Source organism: Anarhichas minor, unplaced genomic scaffold, assembly GCF_050575085.1.
Source record: "Anarhichas minor isolate MPS153535 unplaced genomic scaffold, ASM5057508v1 ptg000041l, whole genome shotgun sequence".
Classification (NCBI taxonomy): domain Eukaryota; kingdom Metazoa; phylum Chordata; class Actinopteri; order Perciformes; family Anarhichadidae; genus Anarhichas; species Anarhichas minor.
Window position 1 is genome coordinate 571,856 of NW_027466487.1, and position 18,029 is coordinate 589,884.

The 18,029-nt window shown below is 43.9% G+C and overlaps 1 protein-coding gene across 2 annotated transcripts; it reads right to left on the reverse strand.

Moving 5' to 3' along the window:
- Window positions 1–984: 984 nt before the first annotated feature.
- On the reverse strand, window positions 985–17,197 carry limd1a (LIM domains containing 1a). 2 transcript variants are annotated; one of them, XM_076109476.1, is made up of 9 exons: window positions 16,737–17,197; window positions 15,443–16,651; window positions 11,032–11,133; window positions 7,541–7,608; window positions 6,396–6,458; window positions 5,561–5,691; window positions 4,607–4,658; window positions 3,354–3,422; window positions 985–2,404 (listed from the first exon to the last, which is right to left on the reverse strand). In XM_076109476.1, exons 2-9 carry the CDS (start codon window positions 16,626–16,628, stop codon window positions 2,267–2,269), a joined length of 1,809 nt encoding a protein of 602 aa, XP_075965591.1. In that variant the 5' UTR covers window positions 16,629–16,651; window positions 16,737–17,197; the 3' UTR covers window positions 985–2,266. The 2 variants fall into 2 exon arrangements, with proteins under 2 accessions (XP_075965591.1, XP_075965590.1); XM_076109475.1 differs by having other exon boundaries at window positions 15,443–17,197.
- Window positions 17,198–18,029: the final 832 nt, after the last annotated feature.

Genomic DNA, 18,029 nt, shown 5'->3' on the forward strand with positions numbered 1-18,029 from the left:
TATTTGTCACATTCTTTGTTTGCTTCCTCATCACATAAGGTCCTTAGTTTGTGTCTGCGGGCTTTTCAAACAGTGGTGGACAAGTACATTTACTCAAGTACTGTACTTAAGTACAATTTTGAAGTACTTGTTCTTTACTTGTGTATTTGCATTTCTATGCTACTTTATACTTCTAGTACAATTCACCTCAGAGGCAAATATTGTACTTTTTACACCACTACATTTTTTGATATCTTTAGTTACTTTGCAGATTCAGAATAATAATACGAAATATAATTAACTTAAGTTTCCACCAATGCTTTAACACAGGCTACTTAACATTTATATGTTATTTTAGTTGCTGACAAACACATTTCTAGATGATCACAAAGAGTTAGAAAGAACTGGATTCAATACCACGAGCTCAGGAGGTATTTCAGGTTATTCTTGGTATCTTAAGTAGAATAATGCACTACTTCTTCAATGCTGGCAACAAGACAATCGATGCCCCATGTGTGAGAGCCAATCGTGTTGCCATCGCTACCAAGAATTTCCAAGATTTATCCAATTACCAAACACTGCGAGAATGGCACCAGAAGCCTCAATGGATATCACGTCTGACTGTGGATTGGAAGATTGCAAGTTCGACTCCTGAATGAGTCCAGCATTTTTTGAACAAATAGATATCGATGAAGTCGCCTAGTTTCAGAGCCGTATATCACATACTCTTCATCTATATTGTTATTTGAGATTTACAATTAAGAAGAAAAGAAAGAAAAGAGGAAAATCTGCAGACAAGCAAGCAACAAACAAGCAACATGGGTGGTCCATGTTCCCCAGTTTATGTGTACATACTTGAACATATGTTTGCTATCAGGCAAATTCTGCAGGTTGAGAACTTTGTTTTTGCCCTCAATCTGCAGTGCAGGGAGCACAGTCAGCGTGCCTTTTTTCAATGTACCCTTTTATGTAAAAAAAAAAAAAAAAATCAGATACAAATTGAAATTGAGGTTTGTCCTATTGCAATGCATTTATTAAATATTTTCTTGACAACACTCATATGTTATGTTCTGTTGCCCTTATCTTAATCTACAGGAACTCAAATGACCGGCGAGGTTTTAGTTAGTAAACTGAAGACATGAATAGAATTTAGATGGCAAAGGTAGACAATCACAAACTGTAATTCCCACTGCAAATCAAATTAGTATTTGAAGGGGTTTTGCACGAGTCAAAATGAAACAAAAGTAAATGAATATAGTGCGACAATATCTTTTTAAATATAGGTTTGCAAACGTAACAAAATACATCGATCAAGCCTAATACCAACCTCTTCAGAGGTGAATCAAAAACTCACAAACCGATCTTTAAGTGCTGAGAACAGACTGCGTTTGACAGATAATGGCTGTTGATTGAGAACATTTGAACCTGGCTCTCTGAAGCACTCTTGCTCGACTTAACAAAGAAGAATGTTTTATATGACAGTGAAATGGTCGGTCCTAAGCACACAGAGGCATTGCAACCTGTGGGATAATGGCATTGTTTAATATTTCTATGGAATGGTCACGCTAAAGAGTTATCATTTGATATGATCATACAGGACACACGGCCACAATGACGGCTCATGTGTGCAGGTCAACAAATGGAAGCCTTTGACAGAGTGTTTGTGCAGCCTTGAGAAGAAAAGAGCAACTTTCTGTAACTCTGGTTAAAAATTGGAAAATTGTTGTTGTACTAATCATTTTCATCATGATGCTCAACGCCAAACTGTTACTTTTTTGTATATTCATCTTATATAAATACACACCAGCTGTTATTATTGCATGAACTTTATCATGATTGAATCATTATTTTCCCACAGCATAGCTAATAAGCCAGCAGAAGCAGATCACTTATGGTTTGAATTGGATTGAACATGAAGTTGAAGGTACATCGTTTCTAAAAATGAGTTGACCTCCAGATATTTACACAGACAATGCAATTGATATTTACATTTAAAAAAAAAAAAAAAAAAAAAAAACTATGGCCACACAAAGTCCATATGCAGCGGGTATAACGCGACGCCTCCCTGTATTCAAAGTAGGGCTTTGGTGTATTACAATCCTTCATTATTAGGTGAAACTTCATTAACATTCCTGTGAAAATACACATCAAACCAGAGTATGATCGGATGCATTGCATTAATCAATCCTTTACAACAAGAATTGCACACGTCGACTTCCTGCAGTCAGTCACGCTTTGGCAGTTCCTCCACACATCCACCAGGTGTCTCCCTCCACCCGCTGCAGTGTCAGTAGGAGGCGGCTGCAGCGACCGGAGAGGAGCAGCCAGGCTCCATGTGCTTCAGGTGGCAGGAGTGGCAGAGAAGGTGGCCGTTCAGAGGGTAGCAGCGGTGACCCTCCTCGTCGTTGAGCTCCATCTTACAGTCCTGATCAGCACAGAGGAGGAACAAGGGTTAGACACACACCCGCTGACAGCCTACAAGAGCTTCAGCAGAAGAATGGAGGATAATTGCTCTGGTATCTGCTCTGCATTGACCTCATTTCACAGCACTGACAGATTGGACAGCAATAATTACCGCGATAGTGTGCAAGGACAGCTTTTAGAACAGATTAATTTCTACATTTACGAAATGATTTAAACTCATCATATTAGCAAATCTCAAATATGTGCACACCGGGGAAAAAAAGAATCTCTGGTCAATAAAGGATTCTTTTATATATATGCTGTATTTAATCAGGAAGTCACATTGAGTTTAAGATCTCACTTACAAGTGAGACCTGAGCTCAGAGATATTTATAAATGAATAAATAAAATGATAATGACATAGATGCATAGCAATAATATAGCAAAGATATAATTATACATACATACATACATACATCAGCGTGAACACTGATAAATAAATGTTTTCTGAAATATCCTTGGCAAAGGTAATAAAACACAAGAAGATTAACATAAAATCAATAGAACTTATTCTCATAAATCATTCTCTGCCGTTTCAAGAAAGAAATGTTCACAAAGACATAATTCTAATGTCAAGATGCTCCTCTTTGAACAGCTTGAACGATTAAGAAAAAAACAGGGTGCTGCTCCTCACAGCCCACTGATTTTTATTCTCAGCTGTCAATCAGCCTTTGGCACAAAAAAAAAGAAAAAAGAAGAGGCACTTGAGTGAAATGATGAGATAGGGATGATGAGGCGTTGCATACCTGCTCTCCTCAGCAGTATGTCATTACCGCCAAGACTGTAATTAAGATCAGGGATCTACTCATTATGATATCTCTTAATGAGCCATTCAGAGGGTCCCTGGCTCAGAGCCACGTAACACACGCAAAGCTTCAGAGAAATGTGCCATTTTGTTTCCTTCAACCCACCTCACAGTGATAGCATTCCACATGATAGTCTTTGTCCATGGATACAACTCGGATGGTTTCATCAGACCCCTGGAATGAAAGTCAGACAAATGCAAATGAAGCCAACCTTTGCCAGAAGAAGACACTCGTTTCGGACACCGATGTAAGCCAAGAGCTGGATTGTCTGTACTTTTAAATTATGAATCATACTGGCATACAAGAATATAGCCACACGGAGCCAAAGACCGTGGCAAATCATTTATAAATAGGTACAAAGACCCTGTATCTGTACATTTAATGTGTGTGTGTGCTCTTTGTCCTGAAGACAGGAGGTATTTCTCTTTCAGTCATCTTTCTCTGATTACAATATCAGCCTGAGAGGGAACTCCCCTGAACATCCGTAACAACAGCTTTCATAAAAGCACAGAGACAAAGCCCCCCACCCCAAAACAGACACACACACACACACACACACACACACACACACACACACACACACTACCTCTCCTCTAAATACCGGCCTCACTGCTCACTCAAAGGGGAGGGCCGGGGACATTCCAGCAAAGCCAACTCTAATTTTGGACATTTCTTTGCTTTTGCCAGCACGTCCTGCCTGCGTGTGAACTGTACTTCTCCCGACTATCAATCTGCTCCTCCTTGACACCGCATCAAATCAAAGCCCAGAAATATCAGGCCTCACATTGTTTGACCTGTAGTCCAGAGGGAAATATGGCTATATTGAACTACATGCTACTTACGCAGCTTAGTTCTGTGTTTGGGTCATAACTGAGTAAACACGAGCCGATAAGGATTCATAATCTGCTGAGCATCTGGTGGTTAAAGGTAAAAGTGAACAACTTCTGGAAGTAATGAAGGTATAAAGCGGATCATTCACACCACGCTGGAATTCATTGAAACTTGTCTCTTGACAGCACTTCATCCTAAAACTACTGCACTGCCAGGAGCATAATCAAACACACACAGTATACACACGGGCACGCAGTATGGACAAGACTAGTTTTGTGCTTATTAGCAGAGCATTATCTTAATATTAATGCATTTAGATGTTAAAACCCTCATCCCAGTGAGTGAAACAAAACCCCGATCTGGTACATTTAACACCACGGAACTCAACGTGTGATGTTAAACGTATTGATTTAGACAAGTTAACCACAACAACCTTGATAGGAGTCAAAACATGATGATATAGAAAGACTATATGTGATAATGTTTCATCACGACCCGGTCCTAAATACAGGTGAGTGTTAGCTTACCTCTGAGGGCAGGATGGGCTGGTTACAGGATGCACATTTAGGCGCCAGGACCCTGGGAGAGCACGAGGAGACAGGTTTTCATAGATCACTTTGAACTGCACTCAAAGAAGTTCATGTCCTGAATTTGAATCCACTCTATCCAAAGACTATAAAGGTTACAGTTAATATTTGATGTCTCTCTCCCTCTCTTTCTCCCCTGACCCTGACTAGATTCAAGATGGCCGGTTTGCAGATGTGCTGGCTTTCCCTCACACACACACACGTGATTCCCCACATTCAAATAGGAGCAGAAAAATCAAAAAGCAAAATTAATTCATTCTTTCCACACACATGGCTGGCACCTGGATGTCTGAAGAAATAACAAAGGGCCTCTCAGTGCGGATGGGCATGACTGTGTCTAAAAGTCAAACACATACTGTACACACACAATACGGTTTGTCTGATTGGATCAGCGTAGAGAACTTGTGAGAGCTTCCAGACAGCGATGGTCCACGTGCCTCGCTGTGCTGTACATGTTGTCCCAGCAGGGAGGAGAAAGGCTGCAACTGTCGGGCTGCTGTTAAGGTTGAAGTGCTACAGGCTATATTTCTATATGCAGTTTCTACAAGTGGCTAACAGGCACAACTTCAAAATGGTCTTGCACTCATAAAACAAGAGGAGCCGTCGCTGCACGCCACTCTTCACACCTCTGACTGGACAGTGTGATCTTTTCTCCCTCCCCCTCCCTCTCCTTTCATCCCTGACTACACTTCTCATGTGTCTGCCACACGTGGCAAGTACTCAGTCGACCCGTCTCAGCCACATCCTGCAGCAGCGAGGGAAATGTTCAGGGGCTGTGCTGTCATCTGGAATAAGACACCTCGACCTTTTCCCGGTGTAAACTAGTTTACCCCACGGATAATGCGACCATCTTGTTCCTTTGAAATACTGGGACAAAACATAAGTGACACTCACCTGTGGTAGTCTTTGAGACAGTAGATCTTATTTTCGGTGTCCACAGTGAAGGGCACTCCGTCAAGGCTCTCATTACAGATGACACAGCGGAAACAGCCAGGGTGGTATGACTTCCCGAGGGCCTGCAGGATCTATAAAGACAGAAATGAGTGAAGAATTAATCTAGTTCATTCCTCACAATTTGTATCCAATCATATTAAAATAGTCATTGTTCCTAAAAAAATCTTTCCCTTTAGATTAGATGAACTTTAAATGTGGGTATATTTGATCATAACAGCAGCTGAGAATAGGACAAAGTTAAGAATAAGCCGCCAGTACTTTCATATATACGTATATATCCTGAAAACAAAGAATCACACCTATCAAATAAAGCTAAAAGGAAAACATAGCAATTAAATGAACATACTAAGTCTTCTCTAGCAAATTTAAGACAAAGGAAGACAATATGTTGTATGTTGCGTACAGATTGCTGCTATGAGATACAGCATTTAAAATGTGTAGATATGAAGATAAAGCAGGCAGCGCCTTCATCTCTGTCTGCTGGATGGAGAAGGTGTTGAGAATCATGTCTAAAAAAATCCTTCATATGCTGCGTCACTTCCTGACTCATTTTTACCCATGAGTCTCTCTGTGTGTGTGTGTGTGTGTGTGTGTGTGAGGGAGAGATGCACATGCAGAGCCAATGCTTCCTCTTGAGTCTTTATCCAGATGTGCCCACAGAAAGCGTATTTAGGGTGAAGTCTGCTGAGATCACTTGGCTCGGACCCATTCACACACACAGGCAGACAAATCCCTCAAAAGTACACACAACTGGAGGGGAGGAACACACACTCACCATGTCCATGATCAGATGTCCACACGCGTTGCACTTGTCTGCAGACTGCTGGAAACCAGAGTACTTCAACAGGCAGAGGAAAGACGACAGTGATGTCATTGGAATTTGGTGATTTAATGGATGACTGAAATCTCTTGACTCTCTGTTTCAGACTGAGCACTAAACAGCTCCACAATGTCTCCCGGGCATAATCCAAAGTAAACTACATGGTGGCTTAACATGTGTAGTTTTACTAAAAACCCTTCTTTAAAGCTTTAAAGCTGCTTAAACGTTCCCTCTCTGAGGCAAGCACTGCACTCTAAGTGTGTGAATCACTGAACAAAAGTCAATATGGTGCAGGTTCCCGAGATAGGTATTTAAAGGGATGCAGTGTTTGAATCAGTCAGCCCAGCTTCATCGTGTGTTAATATGTATGAGCAGTGGCAGTTAGCAGAGGCCACACTCACAGAAGAGCAGGCGTAATTAACAGCACATAGAGGGAGAAAGCCAGAGCGAATTTAATTCAGTATAAATTTGGATTTTAATTGAGCGACTATCGGAGCTTTTGGTGGAAAGTGAATTAGATGAGGTCTGTTGCGGAGGGCTCAAGATGTAAACACACACAGAGCTACTGACAGTGTGAAGGATTAGTTGGGGAAATACAACCCCCAAAAAAAAGGTGGATTTCCTATGAGAACATGCACAATGGAAAATGTATTGGAAATTACAACAAATTTTACCAAGGGGGTTCAATTGTGTTTAATGTACGTCCTATGATTATGCATAGTGAAAGGTACATCCAGTCATTCTGCACTATGAACCACAGCACAGCAGCCTCTCCACTTACTGACCTCCTTCCAGTCCCAAAGGGAGGAAACTGATATGAATCAGCGGCATTAGATGCAAGAAACTGCGCGACAAGGTCAAAAGTCTCTAAACCAATATTTTGTGTTTAAGTTGACGGCTGGCAAGTTGAGTATAGGTTGATTATTAAGTGTGTAAGATAAGGTGAGATTTGTAAACCATGAGACAGGAGATGTTGACTGGATGCAGCTCAGCATGAGAAAGGTACTGTGTGTCATCTCACCGTAATGCAACAAATGTCACAAGATGCCACATACCTCAGTGGAGGTATACAAAATATAGATTGTGTGTTGACCGCTCACCAGAAAGTCCTCTTCACAGAAAACCCTCCCTCCGACATAGTAGAACGCCTTCCCTCTCAGCCTCCGACCTGCAGCAACAGACACAGAGAAGTCATCTGTATCATTTCATTAGAGCGAAACACAGCAGCACCTGGTACTCTGAGAAAAAAACAAACGTATTCCTATCATTGAATTACAATAAGTAGATTAAAGCAGACGAGAAAAGGTAAGTCAACGATAGAATGTGGAATTGTCTTACTGGAAAATCTTGCAAAGCTATGAGATGAGGCCAGTCCCAGAAAATAGTTAGAGCGCTAATGCATAAAGGCCGCGGTGATTAATTACACCCGTTGGAAGGTAATGGACCCTCTTGCAATATTCATTCTATCTTGCTGAATTCCGGGCAGATAAATCAAACAAATGGATCTTTGGTGTGCTGGTGTCTTCATATAATACTGCTGGGGCACAGAGTGGGTTGCAGTCGGACAAGGAACACATCTGCATCAAACACGTGAGGGTAAAAATGCTGATTAAATTCAATTAGTGGACAGGTGCAACAGATTGAACACTCTGCTTTATTGGATTTCACGGCAACCACAGGCCAAGACCTGCAACCACCTGATATTCTTCTTCTTTGTTCCTTTCTGGTGTCTTTCCACATGCCTGGTATGCTTCCTGTCTCTCTGTGTGCTTTAATAGGTCGATGGTCTGGAGCTGGCTTCTTATCGCAGCACACACACACACACACACACACACACACACACACCTAAACACACACACACAGCAAAACCACTTCACATAGCTATTCTTGACCAGGTCCCACAGGAAGAGGAAACATTCCTGACGTGTTGCGAGTGTGGAGGTGAAGGAGGGGACAGCAGAGGAGACGAGGCGGTTAACCTTGGTGAACAGGAGCCTTCTTTATCTCCCACGCTCTGTTTACCTGAATGCTTGTCTCACACAGTCATTTAGCCACTATTTCACAGTTTCCTTCTTAAGATGAGAGGAAATGCAGCTGAAGGCATAAGCCCAGTTAAGGACATTTTAATATAATTGGGCTTTATTAGAGCTTTATCTATTTGCATCCATGTGATGAAGCACTTTGATTTGCTGTATTAGCTAAAAGCAGACCTATAGTTTACTATACCGCTGTAATATTTTGATTGAAAAAAGCCTGAACTACACACAGAATCAGAGGCAACAACAAAGTAGAAAACTGAAACAAAGAAATAAACTGAAACCTTGTGATTCATTTTTTTTACATCAATGGCACATGACATTCTCTGAACCAGCTGTTCATAACTACATTAACTTACTTCATAGAATGATACTGGTCACGCAAGCAAGATGTGGCCACGGCTAACGCAATAACTGACTTAAGAGGAGACGAGTCATTGTGATCGGGCCACGGTGTGAGGCTGGCCTCGGGCAATTACTGAAGACAGTCCTGGCACTGTGTCCCTGAAGGGAAAAGGGGAAGGAGGAAGTGAGATATGGGCCATCCCTCCTCCTCCTCGCAGTCTTCTTTCCCAGTGAGTCAGAGAGGGAAGGCTCTGAGCTTTCCGGAGAGATAAGAGCTTAATTAAAGTCAGGAGTCAGGACTGACTATTTGAAAAGAACTGCGACTGTTGCGCTTTCATAAAAATGTAAAATACCTGAGGGACCGAACACAACACAAGGCCCGTTTTCTAATTAAAATATTCTATGAATTTCCTGATGTCATTCCATTCAGAAAATAAGAAATTCACAATTACTCTGCCGTGTCCTCCTAATAGGGACTCAACCCTGTTCTTTCCTGTGAGTAAATTGGCAAAAAAAAAAAAAAGGAACGTATACCAAATATACAAATTTCACATTAGTAGACTCTGTTCTATGAGATTAAGTCTCACCTCCTGCCCTGCTAAAGATAACTACGTATGTTTAATCTTTCCTGCATTTAGAAGAAGTGCTTTTTGGTAGTCTGAATGCATTTCTCTGACTGTGAACAGCACCTGGGGTGTTTGGTCAAGGTGCTGACAGTCTACCCACCAGATGTTAGCACACAACGTACCAATCAGGTCCTTGTTTGTATTCTCCAAAGCCTGCCGACTGGCTGTAGTAAGCGCCTGATATCATGAAAGCAGAATCTGACAGAGGGTCTGTGTACCACTGTTCCTTAAAAACAATAAATATACTGGAAAGAATATCAGAGTCTCATATAAGGAGAGGCAATTGCTTTATTTTGTACTTATATTATTATTTGAGCTGGCTAATGTGTAAACTAGTTCCCCTGATTACAAACTTGAGCTTAATCTCCAACAGGAGTCGGGTTGCTTGTATTCAGTCGATGATTAGCCTGGAGGGAAGCCCAGAGTACTGAATCCCAGACATGTGGCCTGAATGTTCTCCACTCAGTCACCTCAGAGGAACTGGTGTGTGTGTGTGTGTGTGGGGGGGGGGGGGGTGCAACTCCACAGAGAATGACAGCTTTCTTGACATACTGACTCTGGAGGAAGATGAGAAGGGATGCTTAGTATACAGGCTCTGTATATTCAACTGCATTGTGCCGTTTACTGCGTGGGCACAGCCATGAGTACACGCATGTGTCAGCGTGCCCCTGCCTGCTGGCTGAGTGGGCTGTGCTCTCACTGAATGTCCTCCCTGTCCCACACTGTCCTCCCACCTCAGCTGACATAACAGCAGCCAGTGTCCTCCTGGAGACGGACCTACTGAGGGCCCCTATGCCTGCAATCCCCCCCCCCCCCCCCCAGCTGAGATGCTCTTTTCCCTGGGGGCCACTACTCACAGCGAGCACAACCCTTGTGCTCTCACATGGAGCAAGGTATGAGAGGTATGTGGTGAGTAAAACCCCCCCCCCCCCCCCGTGTCTCCCCTTTTTCATCTCCTCGCTCTCACACACACACACGTATAAGCACACAGGACGAGGGGTAAAAGAAAACACGGAGATGTTAATCATATATTTGGGGGCGTAAGCAGCAAGGTCAAAGGTGCTGCAGAATAATAAGCCTGAGTGGAGGTCACCACAGTGCCTCACATTCTCCACATACCCATCTTATAATTGGGACAAAGATTTTAATTGGTTGGAGCACAAAGCCAGGTCGTTCTTCCACTAGGGAGGGGCGCGGCTGTCCAGTCAGGAAACTACAGGTCACACATACGTCGGACAGAGCCGCCAGGGTGATGAGCCTCGACTGACACCCGGCATACAGTCCATCTAACTCTACTAAAGGCAGTTTTATTGACTGGTGGTTAACTCAGGTCGGCAGAGAGTCTCGCTCCGCGTGTCTTTGTGTGGGCTGGAGGAGTGACTGGCACACCCAGAAACCAAACACCAGTAAGCACAGGACAGTAATCCCTAAATAATTGTTGGTTTCTGCTCGGGGGCAGCGACTGACTGAGGAAGAAGGAACAGCTTTTAATCAAGAGGACGGGTTCTTTGGCAGCCGATTAGTCGGGAGGAGACACGAGCAGGTGAAAGTGTCAGTGAAGGTACGCTGTCTGTGTGTACTTACTGCAGGCGCTGCAGGTGAAGCAGCTGTCATGGTAGAGGCTTCCCATAGCTTGGCAGGCCTGGCTGGCTCCATACACCGCCTTGTTGCACTTAACACAGACGCCTGGAACACAACACAGCATATGACCACGTCAGGAAAGTCACAGGGAGGCACACATTTAAGCCACTTATGCATTTAATTAACATTTTGATGCAGACACGGTACGTCGACCCAACCAAATGAGTACTAAACCTGAGATATAAACTGAAACACGTCTATTGTATCACGATAAAGGGGAATGAAGAGACGCTGTGATCCAGATTAATCCAGACAAAAACAATGGAGACAAAGAAAAAACATCACTTCAAAAAGTCAGGAAGCTGGGTCCTGGGCTGTGTCACTGAGAGGGGAAATATATCCCCATTTGCTTATTTGACTTGGCTCAGAGACCGAAAAGTCTGGTCATAAAAACTTTGATCAAAATCTAAATGTTCCGACCCGAACTACACACCCATTCAATGTGGCTTGATATCAAGACACTGGAGTCTACTCAATATGAATCCATCCACTCATCCACAACGTGAAAAAGAAGAAGAAAATACAAAGAAAGAAAAGATAAAAGCCCAAAAGACCTGAAAGCAAATCACATGAGAGCATGCCATGCAACATTATATAATCTCTCCTTGGACTTTGGACCGCTCATCAAAAACACAGGGTTTCCATGTGATTAATACACAACTATTTTTTGCTTATGCAACACTACTTTCCTGAGACCTGGCATGGAAATATCATCTTTCTTTGCACCCATGCCTTGCCAATCTCCATCTTTCCCTCTGAGCACGCACACTACGGCATGGAGCGATATGACGACTGGCACACAGACCGTGAACAGCGACCGCAACGGGTCGTCAGCTAGCTGCTGAATCAATCAGATACAGCATGATATGACCTTCCAATCATCAAGTATCTACTTTAAGTAGCAGAGGGCAATGGCACCGATGGAAGCAAGACCTCAAGCTTCTCTTTTAGAGTGAAGATGTGTGTGCATGAGGTTGTGTGTGTGTGTGAGTTGTTTTTATAAAGAAATAGAGCTCAGCAGAAGAGCCCAGCCCAGGTCCTGCTAGAGCACTGACAAAGAAACTTCTGTTTTCACTGTATCTAACACTTATCACGCGGCTGCCTCCCCCAAAAACACACTGTTACATGTAATAACCTTCAAATTTTTCTGTTCTTAGACGCTCAGTAATGCAATATACAACAGGGTTATATATAATTCAGCTAAAGCCTCTCCCAATGCCACAACAAAGGACACATCGCCGGGGGCCCCAAAGGCTGGAAAGAAGATTTAGAGATAATAGAGGGATATTATTAGAGAGCAGAAGAATGGGGATCTTATGTAAGCTATTTGTTTACATGAAAACACAATAAAGTATTCATTCCCCTCAAACTAGTGAACTTATCGTGAAGGTGTGAAAAGAATGAATGAGTGAAGGTCCTTCAAATCACATTCTCTGCTCGTCTTCTGTAAACTCTTCATGTCAGAGAACAAACAGGAACACACACTTTTTCAGGACTTTTTTGAGATCTTTCAGTGGGCCAAGGAGATCGTTTCCTTACTTTCTTTATAGCTTTGGTTCGTATGCTCCATGTGAACAGAATTGCAGTAAAGGTCCATTCACTCTTTTCCTGTTTGGGACCAAAAATAATCCTTGTTTTCATAGTTTGGGCCGCCACAAATCTGTCTTTGGCCACAGTCCCATATTCCTAAACAGTGTGATTATTCAGGAGACTGACTGCCTGCTTCAGGAGGGGGGAGGGGAAGCAAAACACGCCAACACTGCACCCCACCTATCCCCCCCCCCCCTCACCTTTCCCAGTTGTCAAAACTGCCAGTAGACGGCCGCTCGCTGGCCAACACACCACTAACTGCCTAAAGGGACCCGTGCTACACATTGTAGCAGCTGTTGAGTGTTATCACTTCTACAGTTAGCCCCAAAGTTTCAGATTCACACATGACACATCCACAACATGATGAAAATATGAAAAGCAGCAAATCAACCAATAACCCATAAGTAATCTGATTTTTAAGAATAACTTGAAATGGACTAAACTCCGTCTATAACGCGTCCACCACATGATATAATAAATGCAACTTCTAAAGTAGCAAACGTATGTACATTGTACTCTCAGTCACTGAAATGTGCTGAAGGCTGAGTCACTATGCCATCATTATCAAACTTTTACCACAGCACACACAGACACCATATAGGCCGTATATTGATAGACAAACAGACGCACTGATACGCATGAGAGGATATCTATCACACACACACACACACACACACACATTAAAGAAAGCCTCCAATTGCCTGCCAGAGCACAAGCCAAGAATCCCTGGGAAGAGTTCTGACAAAGTTTTCCACTCAACAGCCAGATGGGATAAATTAATCCTCCATCTTAACACAACAGTAAATGCTTAACTGAATGGGCGCGTGTGTGCGTGTGTGTGTGTGTGTGTGTGTGAGAAAGTCAGAGGAAGAGGGGGGGGGGCAGAACCCTGGGACGTCCCACCACTTCTCCCCTCTCGGATGAACTTGTCTATAAATCTCATATCCTTTCAGGCTCTTGTGGGCGAGCACAAAGAAGCATCTTACCAACGTGTTCCTAAATCTCTGTTCGTCCACTCATCCATTCAACATGGCAGACGCTTCTAACCTTGACTGGGACTCCCCTCCTCTTTGTATCCTAAGACCTCATATCTAAAATTCTTTGCTCTCTTCCTTCAGACATTCCTCAGTGTTCCCCCCGGTGCAGCCGCTTTGGCACTGGACTCACTTTCCCAGAACCTCCAGCTGTAATTTTGCCAATCAGACTTTTAGAGGCACATTATGTTCAAACAAACCGTAGCTTTAACCCGACAAACCTTCTAACACAACGGGATGTACAAATATGACAGTACACTAAAGGTGCTTAACAGAATATACATATTGTATTCACGGCTCAGAAGGTCTTCCACGATGACAGTTTTTCTTCCGGCATTAAAAGCATGACTCAGAGGACGAGCCTCGGTCTAGTGGAAAACTCCACACAGGAGCCATGTGTGGGCCACGTCTATGTGGGAACGCGTGTGAAAAAAAAAAAAGGTCTATATTATATTACTTCAAACCTACACTTGAGCTGAATGCACTGTGCTCTCCCACACATCACTGTGCTATTTGTGAGCCTCGTCGTGACAGTGACGTGTGCCGTAACATCTTCCCTTACACACCAATATACACACACCGGGGGGGGGGACATAGGGGGACATCCCGTTTACAACGCCTGGCTAACATGTGAGCACCGGCTTCCTCTGAGACGAACACAATCCCAACAACATACAGCACACCTCACCTGCTCACTGTGCATCTACTACAGTCTTTCAGCTGACCTCACAGCAAAGCATGTGTTCTCTCAATGGTGCATTCATTTCCTGGTAGCGCTCCTACGGTCCACATAGAGCAGCTAGAGCGCTACAAGCAGTGATAAGAGGAACAGGAACCAGAGCATTCTGCTGATGATGGACATTCTCATGCAACCCATCTCACCCAGTGACCTTGTGTATTGGTTATCATTTTAGCTGCAGGACTTTACTCCTTTTTTAATGTAATATGAGGAATCTGAAATGCGTATAATTCCAACAAATACAAGGGTACTAGATCATAAAACTTCACAAGCAAGAAATGATCTTCATGATAAATGTGTCGTCTTCTTTATCATAACACAACAGCCATGGTTCCTTGTTCCTAGTGGGGCCCCCAAATACCAGAACGAACCATCACAGGTGTTGCTCACAAAGAGCCAAGCACAGATCTGTGATGATATGATGTGCCAATGCTACTGCTAGTCAAACAAACTCTACATGGGAACTAACATTAAAACTGTCACAGAGCTGACGGAAGTGATCAAGGTCCAACTAATGAGTTTGTCGTGGATGTTGTCTCGTAGTACATTAAATGTCTGGGAGGAGATGGAGGGCAACATTCTTCTGTCTGGCCTTGGCACCACTTTTTTTTTTTACTGCTGAAGGGTTTGTTTCAGCTGCCAAGTGGACAGACAAGGAATCATTTAAAAAAAATGGAAATGATTCTGTCTGCATTCCACAGAATAAAAAAAGAGAAGCTTTGCCTGCATAAGTTTAGCTATTTTATCAGCAAAGACCATCAGGAATGCCACAAAGACTCTTGACAGTTGGGTTGCACTCACAACCACGACACAGACACACACAGAATAAATGTGTGTTAGGGAAACACAGAAGAAGGGCGACAAAGGGTGAGAGTGTGTGCATGTAAATATGAAATCAAAAACAAGTGGATTCATGTTGTGAACTGTGGGTGGGCAGTTCTTAAACTGACAGAAGCCCCTTGTTGAATTTGGATAGTTTAAACTGTCTTACCAAAGTAGTCAGCCTTTGGTTGGGCATCCATCTCCTTTTCCAGTCGATTGGTGAGCGCTTCTAACTTTATTTCAGCTGCTGAAGGCCCCTGTTCGGGGGTCTGTGCGAGGAGAGGCTGACAGGGTAGTGGGACAGGCTTCGAGGGGCAAAGCATTTCAGCTTCAGCACCAACGGCGTGTCCACAGACCGGTATCTGGCCCCGGCCTTGACCCTGGCTGCTGCTCTTGGACACATTGCCAGGAATCAAGGCAGCAGATGCCACCTGGGCTTTGGGTAGAGGCGCTTCAAAAGGTTCAGGTAGGAGCGAGGACGGCGCCAGAGCACCATTATGGCTGGTGGAGGGTCTCGAGGTTGGAGAAGATGGTGCGTAATGGTCAGCTCCTGCTGTGAAGGCACTCAGAGGCAGGGCAGGGATGAAGTCAGGTTTAGCTGAGCCAGGGGGCTCTCCAGCCCATCCCCTGGGTGGACTCAGGTTTAGAGACGGGGTGACAGGCTGAATCTGCTGGGGTGGAAGACTGTTGGCGGTGGGAGGTGCAGACTGACGCTGAGGGTTAGGGTTAGACGAGCTGCTGCTGCCTCCAGACCCAGACGAAGATGTAGATAGCTGGCTGTCTCTGGATGAGGCCCAGGCAGCCGGCTGGCTGACCGGGTAACGAGCGTGTGTGGGCGCGCTGAGAGACGCGTTTCCTGGGCTGGGGGGAGTAGTAGCGGTGTTGTGCTGGTATGAATGCGGCTCCTTATTATCGTAATTGTTTCCGTAGCCATACGCCCTGCCTGCTGGAGGTTCAGACTGAACGCCCGTGTGGTGTTTCTGGCCGTCAAACGGTGCGTACTGAGTCCCAGCCGTGGTGGCCGGCACGGGGCCAGAGAGCATCGGGGGCTTCGCGGCCGCTTCGCACGGTGGTTGCTTGTAACTATTGATGGGCGGTCTGTCTTTGGTGTAGTACGTGCTGTTGTGGGCCCCGTTCATTTTCATGGCCTGGGTGTTTTTCGCCATCTCCTCTTGCTGTTTCTGCATGTGTATTTTACTCATTTTAGTGGCAAAAACTCTTCTCGTCTCCTCAAAGTCGGGGTTATTTCCCGCATCCCTCCTCATCCGAAACAAGCCGTCTCTGGATGCTTCGTACATGTTCAGGTCCTCGATAAACTTACTCGCCTCGAGTCCTAAATCCTCGTATTTATCCATGTTGCTGATACTTGGTGTGTCTGCTTCAATGAAGTAAAGTAACAAGTAGTTATATTTCACGGTTAAAGTCTAAAAGAGTGATATATCCAGAGTGAATTATTAGCTTACAACTCCAGCCGCTCGTGGTCTTGGCAGGAGACGCGGGTGAAACTTTTCTCTTCTTCCAAACTTCCCCCCTTCTTATTGGTGTCCTGCGTAAAGAATACAAAAAGTTGAAGACTCCGCGTCCTCCTCGGAGAAACCGTCCGAGCTCAGCTCTGCCTCGAACAAGCCGCCGTCTGTCTGGTTATAAAAGTGAGCAGATCCCAGATCAGATAGCCTGCACGACCCCGCGGACTGCCCCCTCCTCCCGCTTTACAGTCCCAGCGGGGAACCCTCATTCAGAAACTATGTCCTCCGCATCTCTGTCGAGGAAACAAAAAAAGTACTTCAAAGTAGTCCCAACTCGCTAATATGTCGTTAAAGTCGCAAAGGTTGACCGGTAGAAGTCGTCTACCGTTAACGACCGGACCTTGGGAGTACCGTTGAAGCACAGAGCCGTACGTGGCCGACCGGGTCGACCGTCGGGACTGAACGCAGGGAACGGTTTGTTTTTAAAGGCGCAGTGCGCAAATTGAGCCGCGAAGTAAACGTTGAGTTTGAGATCAGTGCTGGTATCAATAACCAGACAGTCGGCTTAACGTTAGCTTATTACTAACTGTGTCTCGTGTTAAAATAACCTGGGGGCAGATATTCATCCGCTCCCTTACATCCGGTGTTATTGTTATATAAATATTCAGAGTTGATTCAGTCGCTGCTATTTGAGTCAGCAAAACACTTCAGCATTCTCCTAATGCTCCATGGAATTAAAGGGCTAAACAGTGAGTGTGAGAAAAACTGTAGTAGCCGACGTTTTACTCCACTTCACGGCTATTTGACAGTTAGGAACTTTATTAAGATTGTACATAGCTTACAAAACTAAAATATGAAACTACCCAATACACAATGGCCACATGCTGCTTTAAATTGGCTCCACCAACTTCAATCCATCACTATTCTAATATATGATAGTATAACACTTATGCTTACTATTTAGCCATTTTTATGCATTGAGAACTTTTAATGATCACAGTCCAAGTACATTTTATTATAATAGGCCAACATATTATCTAAGCAACACTTTCAATGCAGAGCTTTAAAATCTCGCCTAATGGAGTGTTTCTACAGTGTGATATAGCTATTTTTCCTCCTAATTTAAAGGTTATGGATACTTCTTCTAGCACTGCTTGTTGGTTTAGGAGGAGGAAACATAAAGTAAAGCAAATGGGGGATGGGTCATTATTTTTAGGATACATTATTTCAGAATACATACAGGAAGGCTGGGGACACTCCGACACAACTTTTTAGTTTCCAGCATCTCAT